The 20710-nt window shown below is 45.7% G+C and overlaps 1 protein-coding gene across 5 annotated transcripts in view; it reads right to left on the bottom strand.

Annotated features, from left to right (window-relative positions):
- The window catches only part of tle2b (TLE family member 2, transcriptional corepressor b), a 270457-nt gene that overhangs the window by 20772 nt on the left and 228975 nt on the right, over positions 1-20710 (bottom strand). For all 5 annotated transcript variants that reach the window (XM_034179780.1, XM_034179781.1, XM_034179784.1 and 2 more), the window contains 3 exons: positions 18002-18171; positions 3983-4059; positions 2745-2994 (listed from right to left, as the gene is read on the bottom strand). In XM_034179780.1, the coding sequence (XP_034035671.1) occupies positions 2745-2994; positions 3983-4059; positions 18002-18171 (497 nt within the window). The remainder of the gene's footprint in view (positions 1-2744; positions 2995-3982; positions 4060-18001; positions 18172-20710) is intronic.

Here is a 20710-nt window from a genome sequence, read left to right as displayed (position 1 = left end):
AGAACAACCCCAGGTTTCTTTTCAGCACTGTAGCCAGGCTGACAAAGAGTGAGAGCTCTATTGAGCCGAGTATTCCTTTAACTTTAACTAGTAATGACTTCATAACTTTCTTTGTTAATAGAATTTTAACTATTAGAGAAAAAATTACTCATAACCATCCCAAAGACATATTGTTATCTTTGGCTGCTTTCAGTAATGCTGGTATTTGGTTAGACTCTTTCTCTGCGATTGTTCTGTGTGAGTTATTTTCATTAGTCACTTCCTCCAAACCATCAACATGTCTATTAGACCCCATTCCTACCAGGCTGCTCAAGGAAGCCCTATCATTAATTAATGCTTCGATCTTAAATATGATCAGTCTTTCTTTATTAGTTGGCTATGTACCACAGGCTTTTAAGGTGGCAGTAATTAAACCATTACTTAAAAAGCCATCACTTGACCCAGCTATCTTAGCTAATTATAGGCCAATCTCCAACCTTCCTTTTCTCTCAAAAATTCTTGAAAGGGTAGTTGTAAAACAGCTAACTGATCATCTGCAGAGGAATGGTCTATTTGAAGAGTTTCAGTCAGGTTTCAGAATTCATCATAGTACAGAAACAGCATTAGTGAAGGTTACAAATGATCTTCTTATGGCCTCAGACAGTGGACTCATCTCTGTGCTTGTCCTGTTAGACCTCAGTGCTGCTTTTGATACTGTTGACCATAAAATTTTATTACAGAGAGTAGAGCATGCCATAGGTATTAAAGGCACTGCGCTGCGGTGGTTTGAATCATATTTATCTAATAGATTACAATTTGTTCATGTAATTTGTTCTTCACAGACTAAGGTTAATTATGGAGTTCCACAAGGTTCTGATCTAGGACCAATTTTATTCACTTTATACATGCTTCCCTTAGGCAGTATTATTAGAAAGCATTGCTTAAATTTTCATTGTTACGCAGATGATACCCAGCTTTATCTATCCATGAAGCCAGAGGACAGACACCAATTAGTTAAACTGCAGGAATGTCTTACAGACATAAAGACATGGATGACCTCTAATTTCCTGCTTTTAAATTCAGATAAAACTGAAGTTATTGTACTTGGCCCCACAAATCTTAGAAACATGGTGTCTAACCAGATCCTTACTCTGGATGGCATTACCCTGACCTCTAGTAATACTGTGAGAAATCTTGGAGTCATTTTTGATCAGGATATGTCCTTCAATGCGCATATTAAGCAAATATGTAGGACTGCTTTTTTACATTTGCGCAATATCTCTAAAATTAGAAAGGTCTTGTCTCAGAGTGATGCTGAAAAACTAATTCATACATTTATTTCCTCTAGGCTGGAGTATTGTAATTCATTATTATCAGGTTGTCCTAAAAGTTCCCTGAAAAGCCTTCAGTTAATTCAAAATGTTGCAGCTAGAGTACTGACGGGGACTAGAAGGAGAGAGCATATTTCACCCATATTGGCCTCTCTTTCTTTGGCTTCCTGTTAATTCTAGAATAGAATTTAAAATTCTTCTTCTTACTTATAAGGTTCTGAATAATCAGGTCCCATCTTATCTTAGGGACCTCTTAGTACCATATCACCCCAATAGAGCGCTTCGCTCTCAGACTGCGGGCTTACCTGTAGTTCCTAGGGTTTTTAAGAGTAGAATGGGAGGCAGAGCCTTCAGCTTTCAGACTCCTCTCCTGTGGAACCAGCTCCCAATTCGGATCAGGGAGACAGACACCCTCTCTACTTTTAAGATTAGGCTTAAAACTTTCCTTTTTGCTAAAGCTTATAGTTAGGGCTGGATCAGGTGACCCTGAACCATCCCTTAGTTATGCTGCTATAGACTTAGACTGCTGGGGGGTTCCCATGATGCACTGAGTGTTTCTTTCTCTTTTTGCTCTGTATGCACCACTCTGCATTTAATCATTAGTGATTGATCTCTGCTGTCTTCCACAGCATGTCTTTTTCCTGATTCTCTCCCCTCAGCCCCAACCAGTCCCAGCAGAAGACTGCCCCTCCCTGAGCCTGGTTCTGCTGGAGGTTTTTTCCTGTTAAAAGGGAGTTTTTCCTTCCCACTGTCGGCAAGTGCTTGCTCATAGGGGGTCATTTTGACCGTTGAGGTTTTTCTGTGATTATTGTATGGCTTTTGCCTTGCAATATAAAGCGCCTTGGGGCAACTGTTGTTGTGATTTGGCGCTATATAAATAAAACTGATTTGATTTGAAATTGATAATGTCTATAGGCGGTATAACCCATTTTGAACTTTCCATTCAGTTCACTATTAGTTAATACTAACATACTGGTTCAGAATAGGAAAGTTATGCTTTGCAATTTATGTTATGCTAACAGGCTACAAACCGGTGGCCACTCCTTCTGTGCCTTGTTTTCTACCACTGTATGGGATGTGATCCCCAGTTGAACAAAAGGTGAGTGGAGGCAGCCCCAACGTGCCGCAGCACAGTAGTAAAAACCAGAAGGTCCCGGTCTTTCATTTGAAGTGAAGCAATGCCACTTTTGGCTTAATTGAATTAGTCAAGGAAAATGAATGTCTACATTAAACAAGGAATTGCACCGGATTGCATCATACGGCACCAAATCGAATCATTCCATCATAAAAGCTATCATCCCTGAATTGTGTCTTAGCCCAGATATGCTCTCGATATGTATCAGCTTGTCTTATAAGGGAAAAATGCACACCCCTGTATATTAGCTTGCTGAAATAGTGTATAATGTGAGGCCTCTAATTTTTCCCATGTCTCACCAGACAGTCCAGCTGCGCCATGGGACTCTTGCTGCTGGGTTGGCTGATGTCCCACACCTTAACACAGCCCTTGCCACCAGTGTAGACGTGGCGTGTTGAGGAGCTGATGGTGACGGCACACACAACCTCTCCATGGCTCAGGGTGTGGATCTGTCGGGCATGCCGTGGGATTCCTGGGCCCAGCAGGGCGTCAGGAGGGAAAGGCACTGGCTGCATCTGGCCGTCTGCGCTGACATGGAACGAGTAGGCGCTGGATTGAAGTCAAAGACAGAGAAAAGAAATAAATCAATACTTCAGAAGTACAGCTAAATTTAAAGTACGACAGAAGCAGTAGGTACTGCAAAGAAGATTGAAAGGGTGGAGGGATGCGGGCCAGAAACATAAGGGAGGAGGTGGAACAAATCAATGAACAAGTGAGTGAAACTGGACAGGTTAGAGGTAAACACAAAACTATGCCAGTGTGCAAGTTGTAAAGACTGACAATATCATAATGGCCTTGGAAATCCAGTAATATTCGTGCAAATTCCTGCAATTACTTGGCTCACTGTAGCTGTAGGCAGAATGCATTAAGGCAGATTGTGTTACAGGGCAGCCTCAGTGTTTCCGTCACTAATGGCTGATCAATACTGTAGCAGTTGGAAGTCATGGCTGTTTGATGATTCCAAATTAGCACTGGAAAAAATGAACAGCTAGTCTGTGGCAAACAACAACAACAAAAACAATTCAGACACCAAAGAAAGAAATGCATGCAGGGTAGACAGTATACAGGCGAGAAGGAGCTGTTATTGTTCCTGATCGCTGTATGGATTATTTTAATTACATTTTTGAAAAAATAATTCATCATTTCCATAGTAGTTTCAAAATGTTGTCTTGTTTAGTTTTTAATTAGTGTTGTTAGAGGGTGGAAATGTTAAAATACTCAGTTTACTTCAAAAGTCAGAGGACAATAAGGGTGTACATTAACCGTCCATATTATGAATGTACATAATGTGACTTTAATATTCATTCATTTTATGCCATTTATCCCTTGCCTATGAATATATACCCACAAAATGTAACAAAGGTCTATAGAATCAGTCCAAGCTCAGCATTTTGAAGACAGCTTTGCCGTGTAATTTGGTAGAAAGTAACAAGTTGCTGTAATACAAATTAAGTGAATGATGATATCTGTGTGTTAACATTTTGTTTCATGTTGGATATCTTTTTGTGTTGCAATCATGTTGGAGTAGAGAACTTACGGCTTGCCACCGGAGGAGCCGGGCAGAGAGGACGACAGTCCCGGAGCTCTTAAGTGAGCCCGAGAGTCATACGCCACCTGGTCAAGGAAGCGGACAAGAACCAACTTCAGTGTGACACAACTGAGCTCCAAATCATTTTCATTAGAAGGAACAACAAAACCACACAAAATGTCTGTATATGTATTCAAGCCTAATCACATTTATAAAAGAAGCCACATTTTAGCATGACGACGGCAGAATACACCAGTGACGTGGAAATCATCTTGACTGCTTTCTTCCACCTTCGTAACATAGCGAATATTCTTCCTGTCCTGTCTGTGGCTGATGCAGAGACTCTGATTCATACATTTGTCTCTTCTAGACTGAATTACTGCAATGTCCTATTCTCTGCTTTACTGCACTCCAACATTAGGGGTCTCCAACTGGTTCAAAATACTGCTGCCAGAATTTTGACAAGAAGCAGAAAGTTTGACCACATTACACCGATTTTGGCGTCTCTTCACTGGCTTCCTGTCTCTGTGAGGTCAGATTTTAAGGTTCTGTTCCTCTCATAAAATTATTCACAGACTAGCACCTCCCTACCTAGCTGACCTAACTGCACCCTACCTACTGGCCCATGCTCTGCGTTCTCAGGGTGTAGGACTACTCTGTGTCCCTAAGATTAAAAAAAAAGTCAGCAGGCCAAAGAACCTTCTCTTATCATGTTCCTGTGTTGGGGAATGAACTCCCTGCAGAGATAAAACAGACAGATTCTGTAGAGACATTCAAGCTCAGAATAAAGACAGATCTATTCTTCCTCTTGTATCGCTAGCATACCGGTGTAGTATGGAACTATGCTTCCTCTCCTTTTAATTCATAGCAACGGAACAGATCTCAGCCTCATTACATCTAAATTCTGGGTCTGTTAGTAAAGCACACAGCTAGCTGCCGTTGACCACCTTAGTATTCTCTCTGCTTCCCTGTCAGTCTGCTGCCGGTGAATTAATGCCTCAGGTGCAATTATTTCCAGCCAACTCTGCTCTTTTTCTCTCTGTCTAAGGCACTGATGATACCCATGATGGATGCTGGCCCTACACCCCAGGGCTCCAGACTGACCTGCATTTCCTGCTGCGCTAATGATTGGCGATCACAACTCTGGAGCCTACTGGTGCTGAACGTGGATTAGAGACCCAAGATGGACTCTATTTTAGTTTCAATTTTTAAGGACTGTTTTTGCTGTTCTTCAGTTTTTTTCTGTTTCCTGTTTCTTCTGTTTAAGAAATTCTTGTACAATCTGTAAAAACCTTGGCACCTCCCTACCTAGCTGACCTAATTAAACCTTACGTACCGGCCCGGGCTTTACGTTCTCAGCGTGCAGGACTATTTTGTGTCCCTAAGGTGAATAAGAAGTCTGTGGGTCACAGAGCTTTCTCTTATCATGCCCCTGTTCTGTGGAATGATCTCCTTGCGTCAATAAAACAGTCAGATTCTGTGGAGATTTTCAAGCCCAGACTTAAGACGCACTTATTTTCCCTTTCATATGGCTAGAATACTGGTACAGTTTTGTTTTACGCTTTTTACTCTTTTAATTCATGTTATTAGTAATTGGAGCGGGCTGCGGCCTCAACTTTACCTAAATTCTGGGTCTTTTAGTGAAGTTTAGGGCTAGTGGCCAGCGATCACCTTAGTATTTAAATTATACAGTATTTTTTGTCTTTCTGATGCCTGATTCTGTTTTTTCTCTCTGTTTAAGGTGCAGCTCCATCCAGCGATGGGAGTTGTATTTGTGTTGGCGACCCTCCTGTCCTGTGTGCCAATAGCATTTCTTGTATATTCGTCCGTGAATTGTTCTGTGAATTGTTCTGTAATTTATGTTTGTAGCATTGCCCAAGCAGAGGGTCACCCCTTTGAGTCTGGTCTGCTTGAGGTTTCTTCCTCAGAGGGAGTTTTTCCTTACCACTGTTGCTCTGGGGGTTAAGGTTAGACCTTACCCGTGTGAAGCGCTTTCAGGCAACTCTGTTGTGATTTGACGCTATATAAATGAAAATAAATTGAAAATTGAAATTGAAAAGTGTAGAATGCCCTAAGCAATAGGTCATCACTCTGGGTCTGGTCTGCTTGAGGTTTCTTCCTCATTATCACCAGAGGGAGTTTTTCCTTACCACTGTCATCTGTGTGCTTGCTCAGGGGGGTTGGTGAGGTTAGACATTACTCATGTTAAGTGCCTTGAGGCAGCATTGTTGTGATTTGGCACTATACAAATAAAATAAATTGAATTGAATTGAAATTGAAGCTACGTGAGGCAGATAAACACAGCTAATTAATGGGTCCTGCCACAGTTAACGGCCTTTCAGATTGCGGCGTGCTGTGAATGCTGCAAGTGGATACAGAAAATGGGCGGAGTACTGTTTGTGTTCTGGAGGCTGAACAAGATCAAGCGGACACACTCAGTCTGACATTTTTCACTTTTGGTCACATACACAAACCCAGTTTGAGCAACAGAGGTTCTGCAAATGTACGTACGTAAGTAATCTGAAAATAAAATGTTATATTGGTGCACCACTGGCAGTTTTATCAGCTAACATTAGCTTAGCTTTTAGCTGCAGTATGCTAAATCAATCAATCACTCAGTCGAGTGCAAGCTTTGCATTTTGTATCACCACTTATCCATCTTCATGATGAAGTGATATAGAGGAGGATTTTCTTAAAAAGAAGACCTGAAAGTTTAGCTACAAATTGCCAGAAGGTACATCTGGATTTGATCTGTTTTGGTGAAAGAAAACCCTTCTCTGCTCTACTCCACTATGAAGCTAAGAGTAGTAATGCAAAATGCAAAGCTTGCACTGTGCACAATTTCTCCAATCACAGCCACATAAGCCCATAACTTCTCCTGGGCTGTCTGGATGTCTTGGTGGCTTTCCTCACTCTTCTCCTTCTTGCACAATCACTCAGTTTTTGAGAACTGTCTACTCCATGCAGATTTACCATAAAGTGCCATACTGTTTGTATTTCTTTGTAATTAATGTAAATAAAGTCCAAGACATATCCAGTGGCAGCTTTACCATCAGAGAGCCTCGTCCACAACCACCACAAAAGACTCCAAGCTGTCATTGATGTTAAAGGGGGCAATACACAGGATTAAGAACAGGGGTATGTAAACTTTTGATCAGGTTCATTTGGGTAGTTCTCTTGTCATTTTGATTTAAGAGGAAACACAGTTGTTTGACAATAAATGGCTTCACCCAACCACTAACCACGAGTGAAAAAAAAGTTTGTGTTGTCATTCATATTCTCTTAAAAATGTCCAAAAAGCAAAAATTCTGCCAGGGTATGTAAACTTTTGAGGACAACTGTATTTGCTGTGCAGGGAATCTTACAAATACAGATGCGTTTCAAAACTTCCAGTGATGGAGCTGAACACCAAAACCTGAAGTCCAGAAGGAAGAAGAGAACATCTCTGCTCCTCAAAATGTGAGGAAAGTGTCTCCAAAAACTCCACCAAGAGGTTGAAGCTGCAGAGAACACCATCTATATTAAAATAGCCAAGTGGCCTCTGTGTGCATGTATGCATGTGTGTATATGGCTTTGATCATGGACAAACTGGGGAGAGCTGACATTTGCCGTTTGGTGTGCCTATGTAATTTGGGTCAAGGATGAATGCAGCCAAAACGGAATGTTGATAGGACTAATATTTTTGGAGAAACTATGGATATTATCTAACAACACTGAACAATGGATGTTGATAATTACATTCTGGACTCACATGCCATTCAAACAGGGGACAATAAATCATCTATATATTAAAAGTGCGCATGTGTGATTTTATTTAGTAAGTTCAATGTAAGTATATAATATTACTTGTAAATATGTTAAAAATACATGAATGACACAAGACAGTGAAAACACTTTGTGGTCCATTTAAAAATCAAATGACAAAATACAAGTAATAAAATATAATAATACTGATGATAATAATAAATAATAATGTGTATATGATAACAAGAACCTAAACAATTTATAAATACATTAAGACATAAAAGGATTGAGTTCTTCCTCTAAAAACTCACTCACACTGTTACAAATCAGAGACTTTGCATAATTTATTACCACACTTAAAAATGTCAGCTACCTATTTTATAAACACTACCTAAATTAGAGCCCATGGATCCCCACAGGCAAATGTGCTAGTCAACTGGTTAAATGTCCTGAGAGTCCAGCTCACCTGTCGTCTCTGCAAACTCACACTTGCTAATATGCTTATAAATAAAACAAAGGCTCTTTAAAGAGCAACTTTTATTATTTGAAAAAGCTGTTTCCTTTTATATTTTAACATTAAATGAATGACTCATTAAACATGTCCAGGAAGTCAAAGGTCAGTCAAAAAGACACTTGCACAGGTAGAAGAAACTCTGGCCCTATTGTGCACAATTTCAAAGCATTCACAATCACTACAATAGTCAAATTCATATTTTAGAAAGTCCTGATTACAACATTAAAAACAATCACATAGTCAATATGAACGTAATTAAATGTTGAAATGGCTAAATTAAAAAATTATTTCATCATGAGGTTTGTCTCACGTGTTGACAAATCGCCATCAAGAGTAAACGAAATGCGACCGTAGAAAATATACATTAATCTTTAACAGACACACTGCAGTCATTGATACATCATCTCCTTTTTTTTATTTATAATGAATTTTTAGATTTATTTACAGTGTTTTTTTCCTGGTTGAAATGCAGATATGAATCTACCAGACTTCAAAATGTACACATTACTTTTCATCCTAGTTTAGTTGTCTAAAAATAAATGTCCAAGGTTCATTCTTATTTTAATTAACCAATCAGCTCATCTGAAACAACAACAACAGATAAGTTATGGTTTTAATTTACAGAGAAACATTAAAAATTTCTAAAGAAACTTTTTTTAAACTGTATTAATTACATTTTTAAAAACATTTAAAAACATTTTTAACTTCAAAATGTACAGTAATCAGAAAATAATCTTGAGGTTAAAAAACATTTGTAAGGATTTTCTTTAGAAAACTGCTGTGTAGAAATGAACAGTTCTCATGTTCCTCTGAAACACATTTCTGCACTCTGTTGTCTTCCGTATTTTGGTCTGATGCCTCGTTTCTATTGGATGCATGAAGCTATGTCACAACACACAATGGTGAAAGTTGGACTGAGTTAAACTTTGACCACGGTGATTTGACATCAGGTGGCAGTGCGCTCTCCCGACGGAACGTCATGCAAGCTTGGTTTTTTCGCGCCTCAGTGCTATGCGCCCTTTTGTGTGATGCTTCTTGTTGAAAAAAAATTAGTTTTAGAGTCGGTGTGAAAGGCCCTTTAATCTTCAAAGAAATAATTCTTCAAAACTCCTAGACACTGTAAAGGTGTGTTCACATTATTAGGGTCCTATGGTCTGTGTGCTGTATTGGTACACACAAATCATTACCACCCCAAAGCTATTGGTGGTTCTATATATTTCTTCTGCTTTGATTCCACTGGTAAACACGAGTAGCATAAGAGACGTCATTAGCTTGACTACATTAGCTGCACTTATTTCAAGCTTCAAACTTTTTAAAATAACAAACCAACCTGCTACATTTAAAAGCTGATATTTCCACATGCATATTTGTTTTGAAAAATAACTTGTTGATGCACAACAATACAAATTACAACACTTTTGTTATTAACATTAGCTTATCCTTCTTTTTGAGTACAGTCTGGCAATAAATCCAAAAGACACAACACATTATTTTAATAATTTAGTCAAGAATTTTTGGGTTTGATGTGGAAGATTTTATTTTTGTTTTGTTTTGTTTTGTCAAGAACACTTGAAACATTAAAGCTGGTAGTTCAGAAGGATAAGTTTCCAATATGTAAACCTTAGTTTGATTCCTGGTCATGCTAACAGTCTGTGTCCTTGGAAAAGACGCTTCATCTGCACCGTCTCAGGCTCTCCAGCTGCAAATGGGTAGTGGTCTTATCTAGGAAAGTAACCAGTGTTGGACTGGCGTCCTATACAGGGAGAATCACAGACTACACTCCACGCTATGGAATCTGGAGATAAACTCCGGAACCGATGGGCCTGTATAGGATCCACTTCTTCAGTGACACTTGAAATATCTGTGCCTTTTAAATGTGCTCAGACTTTAAATTTAATGCAACTCTTCCACCGTGTTTGATTGATACTGGCTGTGAACTGCTTGACTTTAACAGTTCTGAGTTTGAGTTTGACCCTTCAAGGTCATCCAAGATCAAAGGTCTTGAGACCAACAGAAAAATAATATGACTTCAGGTTAGAGTTTAGTCGTAACCACACTGCCACCGAATATTATTGTGTATATAAATATTAGGCCAAAATGTTTGACCTTTGCCTGCGACAGCTTTTAAGTGACTTATTATATCCGCCAAGGACATAATAAAATCATCTGTTGTGTGGGCCGCCAGAAGAGGTACTGCTGGCCCACCACCAAAGGGCGCCCTGCCTGAAGTGCGGGCTTCAGGCACGAGAGGGCGCTGCCGCCACGGACAGAGCCGGGAGTGACAGCTGTCACTCATTAATTCCTGACAGCTGTCACACATTCTTCATCATCACACTCCATAAAGACCAGACGTCATCTCCACCTCGTTGCCGAGATATCGTACTTCATTGTAGGTAATATCCTCAGCCTTTTTGTGTTTATCTGTAATCTGTACATTGTGAGTGTTTGCAGGCGTACCGGTCCCTTGTTTTGTGGAAGCTGAGTGAGTGCAGGACGGCACTCTTTTTCTCTGAGGGATCACTGCAAACACATCAGCATATTGAGTGAGAGGTGGAGGTGGCATTCCCACCGCTGTTGTTACTGGGTGTACACACACCCACACTTGACTGTCTTTGTTCTCGCCAGCAGTACCAGATCCGACAGTCGGGGACGGTGATCACCTGGGAATTCGGGACTTGGCGGCTCCAGTATTCTCTGGGTTCGGTGGCGGAGGAAATCGTGTGGTTCCGGTTCATCTCAGGACAGACGTCTTCTATCCTCGAGCCTGCCCAAACGTCACCTTTGTGATTTGACTGTAATTATATTCTGAGATTGTCTGTATATTCGTTGTGCACGTTTCACAACATTAAATTGTTACTTTTTGGCTCATCTATTGGCCGTTCATTTGCGCCCTCTGTTGTGGGTCTGTGTCACTACACTTTCACAACAGGATATCTCGGCCAGCGTCATGGACTCCGAGGGGCGTCACCCGGTTGTTGAACGACCAATGGGAGAGCAGGGAGCGCAGGCGTCTGCAGGAGACGTGATTGGTGAGCTGCAGCACATTCTCACCGCCTTTACGGCTCGGTTAGATCAGATGACTGAGCAAAACATCCTCCTGAACCGCAGGGTGGAGGCTCTCTCCGCACAGATGGCGGCGAGCGCTCAGGGCGCTGCTGCAGCTCGTCCTCCTGCCGACCCTGTGCAGGATATGAACGTTCCAGTGGTGGTTCAACAACCCCTCCCACCTTCCCCTGAAGCATACATAAGCCCTCCTGAGCCGTACGGAGGTTGTGTGGAGACGTGCGCGGACTTTCTTATGCAGTGTTCGCTCGTGTTCGCACAACGTCCCGTCATGTACGCGTCAGATGCTAGTAAAATAGCTTATGTGATTGCTCTGCTTCGGGGTAAAGCACGCGCCTGGGCTACGGTGCTCTGGGAACAGAACTCACGGTTGTTATCAGCATACACTGGGTTTGTGGGGGAGTTCAGAACAGTGTTTGATCACCCTAACAGAGGAGAGACCGCTTCAACAGTGCTACTGTCAATGAGACAGGGACGCGAGAGCGCAGCCACTTATGCAGTCAACTTCCGCATCGTGGCTGCGAGGTCTGGCTGGAATAACGTTGCGCTCCGCGCCGCCTTCATAAACGGACTGTCGTTGGTTCTGAAGGAGCAGCTGGTAGCTAAGGAGGAACCGCGGGATTTAGATGGGCTTATCGATCTCATTATACGGTTAGACAATCGGTTGGAGGAACGCCGTCGGGAGCGAGGCGAAGGACGTGACCGGATATGCGCCGCCCCTCTCCCTTCCGGGTTCGAAAAGGCGCCGCCCTCCCCACGCTCCACAGCCACAGCGCTCCGTGGGGCAACAGCTCCCCCTGCTGACGTTGTTAGAGAAACGCACAGGGCCAAAATGAGGAGGCTGATCCGTGGAGAGTGTTTTCTCTGCAGCTCAACTGAGCACACACAGAAAAACTGCCCCAAACGGACAAAACAACAACACTCGCCCTTAGAGACTGGGCTAAGGGGGGGTCAAAACATTCAAGTGAGACACACACAGATTGCCACACGACTCCCAGTTACAATCCTGAGCGGGGATTTAACCCTTCAAGCCCCAGCACTGGTGGACACGGGGTCAGAAGGGAGTCTGCTAGACAGCAGATGGGCAAGGGAGGTAGGGCTCCCTCTGGTGGCGCTTCCTTCGCCAGTGCAGGTGCGGGCACTAGATGGCACCCTCCTCCCTTTAATCACACACAAGACACAACCAGTAACTCTGGTGGTGTCTGGAAACCATCGGGAGGAGATTGAGTTTTTTGTAACTCCTTCTACCTCCCGCGTGATTTTGGGCTTCCCATGGATGGTGAAGCACAATCCCCGGATTGATTGGCCGTCTGGGGTGGTGGTTCAGTGGAGCGAAACCTGCCATCGGGTGTGTTTAGGATCCTCGGTTCCCCCCGGTTTACGGGCTAAGGAGGAGGTCAAAGTCCCTCCCAATCTGACGGCAGTGCCGGTTGAGTACCACGATCTTGCTGACGTCTTCAGCAAGGATCTGGCACTCACCCTTCCCCCGCACTGTCCGTACGATTGTGCCATTGATTTGGTTCCAGGCACTGAGTTTCCGTCCAGCAGGCTGTACAACCTCTCACGACCTGAGCGCGAATCAATGGAGACCTACATCCGGGACTCATTAGCTGCCGGGCTGATCCGGAACTCCACCTCCCCGATGGGGGCAGGTTTCTTTTTTGTGGGCAAGAAAGATGGCGGACTCCGTCCATGCATTGATTTCAGGGGGCTGAATGAGATTACGGTTCGCAACCGATACCGGTTGCCATTGTTGGATTCCGTGTTCACCCCCCTGCATGGAGCCAAAATCTTTACTAAGCTGGATCTTAGAAATGCGTATCACCTGGTTCGGATCCGGAAGGGAGACGAATGGAAGACGGCATTTAACACCCCGTTAGGTCACTTTGAGTACCTGGTCATGCCGTTTGGCCTCACCAACGCCCCCGCGACGTTCCAAGCCTTGGTTAACGACGTCTTGCGGGACTTCCTGCACTGATTCGTCTTCGTATATCTGGACGATATTCTCATCTTTTCTCCGGATCCTGAGACCCATGTCCAGCATGTACATCAGGTCCTGCAGCAGTTATTACAGTACCGACTGTTTGTGAAGGGCGAGAAGTGCGAGTTTCACCGCACGTTTTTGTCCTTCCTGGGGTTTATCATCTCCTCTAACTCCGTTGCCCCTGATCCGGCCAAGGTTGCGGCGGTGAGAGATTGGCCCCAACCAACAAGCCGTAGGAAGCTGCAACAGTTCCTCGGCTTCGCTAATTTCTATAGGAGGTTCATTAAGGGCTACAGTCAGGTAGTTAGCCCCCTGACAGCCCTGACCTCTCCAAAAGTCCCCTTCACCTGGTCAAATCGGTGCGAAGCCGCGTTCAAGGAGTTGAAACGACGGTTCTCTACTGCGCCAGTTTTGGTGCAGCCCGACCCTAGCTGCCAGTTCGTGGTTGAAGTGGACGCCTCTGACTCAGGGATAGGAGCCGTGCTATCCCAGAGCGGAGAGACCGATAAGGTTCTTCACCCGTGTGCCTACTTTTCTCGCAGGTTGACCCCAGCTGAACGGAACTATGACGTCGGCAATCGAGAACTCCTTGCAGTGAAAGAGGCTCTTGAGGAGTGGAGACACCTGTTGGAGGGAGCATCTGTGCCATTCACGGTTTTCACTGACCATCGGAACCTGGAGTATATCAGGACCGCCAAGCGGCTGAACCCCAGGCAAGCCCGCTGGTCACTGTTCTTCGGACGTTTTGATTCCGGATCACCTATCGCCCCGGGACCAAGAACCAGAGATCGGATGCCTTGTCCCGGGTACACGAAGACGAAGTCAAAACGGTGCTGTCGGATCCACCGGTGCCCATCATCCCGGAGTCCGCTATCATGGCCACCCTCACCTGGGACGTGCAGAAGACCGTCCGGGAGGCCCTGGCACAGAGCCCGGACCCCGGAACCGGTCCGAAGAACCGTTTGTACGTCCCACCAGAGGCCAGAGCTGCAGTCTTGGACTTCTGTCACGGTTCCAAGCTCTCCTGTCATCCAGGGGTGCAAAGGACCGTGGCAGTTGTCCGGCAGCGCTTCTGGTGGGCGTCTATGGAGGCCGACGTCTGGGAATATATCCAGGCCTGCACCACCTGTGCCAGGGGCAAGGCAGACCATAAAAGGTCCCAAGGACTTCTTCAGCCGTTACCCGTGCCTCATCGCCCCTGGTCCCACATCGGCCTGGATTTCGTCACGGGCCTCCCGCCGTCCCAGGGCAACACCACCATCTTCACGATAGTGGACCGATTCTCCAAGGTGGCCCACTTCGTGGCCCTCCCGAAGCTCCCAACAGCCCAGGAGACAGCAGACCTCCTGGTCCACCACGTCGTCCGTCTGCATGGGATACCCACCGACATCGTCTCAGATCGTGGTCCCCAGTTCTCCTCACACGTCTGGAGGAGCTTCTGCAGGGAACTGGGGGCCACCGTGAGCCTCTCGTCCGGGTACCATCCACAGACGAACGGACAGGCAGAGCGGGCCAACCAAGAACTGGAACAGACCCTCCGATGCGTAACATCCGCGCACCCGACGGCCTGGAGTAACCATCTGGCCTGGATCGAGTATGCGCATAACAGCCAGGTGTCTTCTGCCACCGGCCTCTCCCCATTTGAGGTGTGTTTGGGGTACCAGCCCCCATTATTTCCCGTGGTGGAGGGAGAGGCCGGTGTGCCCTCGGTCCGGGCTCACCTTCTGAGGTGCCGTCGGGTGTGGCGCACCGCCCGTTCTGCCTTGTTGAAGGCCCGGACGAGGGCCAAGACCCATGCAGACCGCCGGCGGTCCCCGGCCCCTGCATACCAGCCCGGGCAGGAGGTGTGGTTGTCGACGAAGGACATCCCTCTACAAGTACAGTCACCAAAACTGATGGACAGGTTCATTGGACCCTTCAAAATCCTCAAAGTCCTCAGCCCTGCCGCAGTGAAGCTCCAGCTCCCGGCTTCACTGCGGATCCACCCGGTGTTCCATGTTTCCAGGATCAAGCCTCACCACACCTCACCCCTCTGTGCTCCCGGTCCGGCGCCACCTCCTGCCCGGATCATTGACGGGGAGCCGGCTTGGACTGTGCGCCGGCTCCTGGACGTCCGTCGAATGGGCCGGGGGTTCCAATATCTGGTGGACTGGGAAGGGTATGGACCCGAAGAACGCTCCTGGGTGAAGAGGAGCTTCATCCTGGATCCGGCCCTCCTGGCCGACTTCTACCGCCGACACCCCGACAAACCTGGTCGGGCGCCAGGAGGCGCCCGTTGAGGGGGGGGGTCCTGTTGTGTGGGCCGCCAGAAGAGGTACTGCTGGCCCACCACCAAAGGGCGCCCTGCCTGAAGTGCGGGCTTCAGGCACGAGAGGGCGCTGCCGCCACGGACACAGCTGGGAGTGACAGCTGTCACTCATTAATTCCTGACAGCTGTCACACATTCTTCATCATCACACTCCATAAAGACCAGACGTCATCTCCACCTCGTTGCCGAGATATCGTACTTCATTGTAGGTAATATTCTCAGCTTTTTTGTGTTTATCTGTAATCTGTACATTGTGAGTGTTTGCAGGCGTACCGGTCCCTTGTTTTGTGGAAGCTGAGTGAGTGCAGGACGGCACTCTTTTTCTCTGAGGGATCACTGCAAACACATCAGCATATTGAGTGAGAGGTGGAGGTGGCATTCCCACCGCTGTTGTTACTGGGTGTACACACACCCACACTTGACTGTCTTTGTTCTCGCCAGCAGTACCAGATCCGACAGTCGGGGACGGTGATCACCTGGGAATTCGGGGTTCGGTGGCGGAGGAAATCGTGTGGTTCCGGTTCATCTCAGGACAGACGTCTTCTATCCTCGAGCCTGCCCACACGTCACCTTTGTGATTTGACTGTAATTATATTCTGAGATTGTCTGTATATTTGTTGTGCACGTTTCACAACATTAAATTGTTACTTTTTGGCTCATCTATTGGCCGTTCATTTGCGCCCCCTGTTGTGGGTCCGTGTCACTACACTTTCACAACATCATCTGCATTTATTTATTTGTTTGTTAGCAAGATTACATCAAAACTACTGGATCCGGATTCTGGATCAGGTTTCACTTTATATAGGCTTTGAAAGATTACTGTTAGCAGGATTACATCTAACCTACTGCATGGATTTTGACAAAATTTTCAACACAGATACATATTAGGCCATGGAAGACTCCATTACATTTTGGAGGTGATCTGGATCCGGATTCTGCATGAAGTTTCACTTTATATAGGCTTTGAAGGATTATGTCAAAACTACTTCACGGATTCTCACCAAGTTTCACCACGGACACATAGTAGGCCATTGAAGATTCTACTGAATTCTGGAGCTGATCCGGATCTGGATCCGGATTCTGGATCAAGATCTCCCTTTATATAGGCTTTGAAGGATTACTTCAAAACGACTTCACGGATTCTCACCAAATTTGCACCACAGATAGATATTAGGGCATGGAAGAGTCCACTGAATTTTTGAAGTGATCTGGATCTGGATTGGTGGACATCAGGAATCTCTGCTTGCTCGTTTATATATATTTTTAAATTTTCAAAGTCAAATTCATCTGTCATGGGCTGACCCTCTATCGTTTTACCAGGTTTGGTCTAAGTTGGATCAAAACTCAAAAGTTATTTTGTTCACACACGGAGGGACACACAGGGCCAAAAACAACACACCAACATGTACTACCATGTGCGTGTGGATGTTAAAAATCTAAATGGCCTCTAAGTAAGAACACATTTTTTTCCATTTTCAAATGATAAAGTACAACCCTAGATAAATCAAAGCAGTTAAAACACACACACACACACTGGTATTTTTACATGTTGCTGTTGTGCACTGACTGAGATGACATCATACTGGCCGTGGCTCATTGTTTTTCTGTTATGTCACACAGAATGAGGAGTTTGGGGTTCAGATGTGTCATTTTCAGTGTAAAGTCATTCTCTATGACAGAGTGAAACACAGGAAATGTAAGCATGATTACTTTTAAAATGGAAGGAACACACGACACACCAGCCTGGAGTTGAGCCGGTGCTACAACACCGAGTCGAATCCTGCGCCGAACTATACGAGGTCTGTCAATAAAGTAACGGTCCTTTTTATTTTTTTCAAAAACTATATGGATTTCATTCATATGTTTTTACGTCAGACATGCTTGAACCCTCGTGCGCATGCGTGAGTTTTTCCACGCCTGTCGGTGACGCCATTCGCCTGTGATCACGCCTTGGGAAGGAGTGGTCCCGCCCCCTCGTTGGATTTTCATTGTCTGGAAATGGCGGAATGAAAAGGACTTTTTTTCCATCAGAATTTTTTCAGAAGCTATTAGAGACTGGCACCTGGAAACCATTCAAAAAATTTATCTGGCTTTCGGTGAAAATTTTACGGGCTTCACAGAGAATAAGGTCTGTTAGTACAAATTTAAGGACCCCTTTAAGGACGCCATTTCCAGATAATGAAAATCCGATGAGGGGGCGGGACCACTCCTTCCCAAGGCGTGCTCACAGGCGAATGACGTCACCGACAGGCGTGGAAAAACTCACGCATGTGCATGAGGGTTCAAGCTTGTCTGACGTAAAAACATATGAATGAAATCCATATAGTTTTTGAAAAAAATAAAAAGGACCGTTACTTTATTGACAGACCTCGTAAATCAAACAATGACAGAGAGACAGACTCTTCCTGTACTCACCATGGGGCTTCGAGAGTAGGCGCTGGCTGCGGCACTGATTTGGGGGGAGAGCGTAAGTGCGCCCCCGAAGCCTGCCGGGCTGGCCAGCTCCCCGTTCAGGCCTGCGTGGGACACCACGCCAAAATGAGCCGGATATGAACCGGGGGGCACAGACATGGGACTGCGGAGAGCTGGGAGGGACAGGGAAGAGGGGTGTATGAGAGGAAGGAAGGTTCGAAGGATAGAAAGAAAAAGGAGCAACAGCACATAACACTCAAGAATGACCACAGTCACAGAGGAAAAAAAATAGTTTTTTTCTCTTCTATCAAATACAATCGACACTGAATCCACACAGATTTGTCAGTTAGAACCACAATGTGCACTGTTAGACACAGAAATTGTTATGTGTCGACGCGGGTTGAGGAGCGGACCTGCGTCAGACGGAACCCAGCGCTACAAATAACCAGAAAAGCGGTTCCAAAAACAATATATTTATTTCACCCGCTGCATAAAAAGTGTAAAAACAAAAATAGCGTCCTTCTGGTGGAGTGACTGCTGGCACGCTCTCCAGCGCCCGTAAGGATCAAAGCCCGGTGCTCCTGGACCCACTACCACCGCCAAACACTCCCCAGGTGGACACGACAAACTGACTCTCTGTGAAGCAAAGAAGAGGTGAGGTAAGTCAGCAGTTCAACAATATCTTTCAAAAGACACACGCTATCAGCAACACATTCAGGTCTGTATCTTTTTTAACTTTATGCAAATGAGCAGCCTCTCACAACAGGTGGAGGATCACTTATCCGCACGCCACAGCAGTGAGAAGCAAGCTGCACAATTCTCATCACAATTCAAGTATACTGTGTAACAAAACACCAAGTTACTATCAACAATTAATCAAACACTTAATCACCTTTAATGTGTGCTGACAGCATGTGTCCTCACCCTTCCTTGCTTCACGGGCTCGATGTGTCAAACCCAGGCGCGGTCCTCAGCGTCTCACAAACGAACATCACAAGGTCGAGTTCCCGGCAGTTCTGCTTGAATCACACATGACTTAAATGCAGAACGCCATCCAATTATCTGCTTCAGCTGAAAGTCTTTAAGGTTGCATGTGAGCACCAGTCACAGGTGCTACACATGATGTTGATGAGGGTGAGGACTCTTCAGCCAGCACCTTCTTCACAGACAAATCAGTTTCCATGCCACCTGAATAGCAAAGAAAAGAAAACCACACCAAAATATCCAGCCACACCCCCCAACACACAACAGTACCCCCCCATCAACGGGAAGCCTCCCGGCGACCAAACAGACCAGGCCCGAGAACAGCACCTCCCTCCAGGGTCCACGTCAGGAAGCAGACAGCACCACGCTCCCAAGGTCCACCACAGACAGCAGGACAGGCACCGCAGCTGGAAGGCCGGCTGGCATCAACAAAAGCCCCAAAACATTCCCCAGTACAATTCAACACAGAAAAAAACATAAAACCCACCCAAAACCTCCCCAGGGGACCATCCCATCAAACCCCGGGAAGAAAAGAAAAACTCCCAAACGCAAAAACCCAACACAAATACAAACGTAAATGCATAAAAGAAAAACAACAAACAACCCCCCCAGAATGACCTGCAGAGCCCAACCCCCCCCCAGAAGGCCTTCATCGCCAGTTCCAGGAGGAACAGCCAGAACCATAATCCCACAAAGGTCCCCAGGTGTACATGGAGCAAACGGCGCCCCCCAGAGGACCGTACCATCAACCCCAGGAGGTACCCTCCCCACAACCCCGGAACCCCAGACCCGGTCACACTTGGCTAGTTGGCCCCAAGCCAATTCCCCCCCAGAGGACCGTCCCATCAACCCTGGAGGTGGAACCCGGAAGGAAACAGAACAAAATCAAAAATCAACCCCCGGAGGACTACCAAAAACAACCCCGGGGGGATATAAAACGACCGTAAACCCTGTTACCCTCCCCAGCACCCCGAAAGACCCCAGGTCCCTCCCAGAGCCCCTCGGCGGCTCAACTTTGGCGAACGGCTCAAAACATTAAGCCGGAGAAGGGAACAGGAAAAAACTAACCCAGCTCCAACCCCAAGGCGCAGCAGAGAACCGGAAATACGTCCGGTGCCCCAACTCGACCATACCCCAGCCTCTCGGGAGGGGTGGAACTACCGAAATGGCGAACGGCAACAGATCGGCCCACCCCTCCGACTGAGGTAAGTCTCCGCTGCACCACACCCCGGCAACACCAATGACGAACGGTACAAAGGCTCACCGAGGCTGGAGTGGAACCGGGCCCTAACCAAACCAAGAAAAACGCCTCTAACACCCCCAGGTGCAGAGGTCTTCTGAGAATGCTCAGCGTGACCAACCTGCACCACCCCACAACCCACAAGACAAACGGTCTTGGGGCAAGTGAGGTTGGGGTTAGGGATGTAGAGAAATAAAAAACAACAAAATAAAACGACCCAACAACCCAAACAGAAAATACCTAAAAACACATAAAAAATTAACAATTAAGTGAGCCCAGGCGGACTTCTAACTGCCTAACAATCACTCCACCAGATACGCCTCTGACTCCCCATACAATTATAACCCCTATTTAAAGAAAACAAAACATTTACTCATGCTAGATTTTTTTTTTTTTTTTTTTTTTTCTGTGTGTTATTTTGCCTGTCCCAGAACACCTGGAGATACGTCACCATTATTTTTCTTGACGTTTATATGTCGGGGCAATAC

The sequence above is a fragment of the Thalassophryne amazonica genome, chromosome 10 (genome assembly GCF_902500255.1).
Source record: "Thalassophryne amazonica chromosome 10, fThaAma1.1, whole genome shotgun sequence".
Taxonomy (NCBI): Eukaryota; Metazoa; Chordata; class Actinopteri; order Batrachoidiformes; family Batrachoididae; genus Thalassophryne; species Thalassophryne amazonica.
This window is presented reverse-complemented; position numbering and strand designations above follow the sequence as displayed.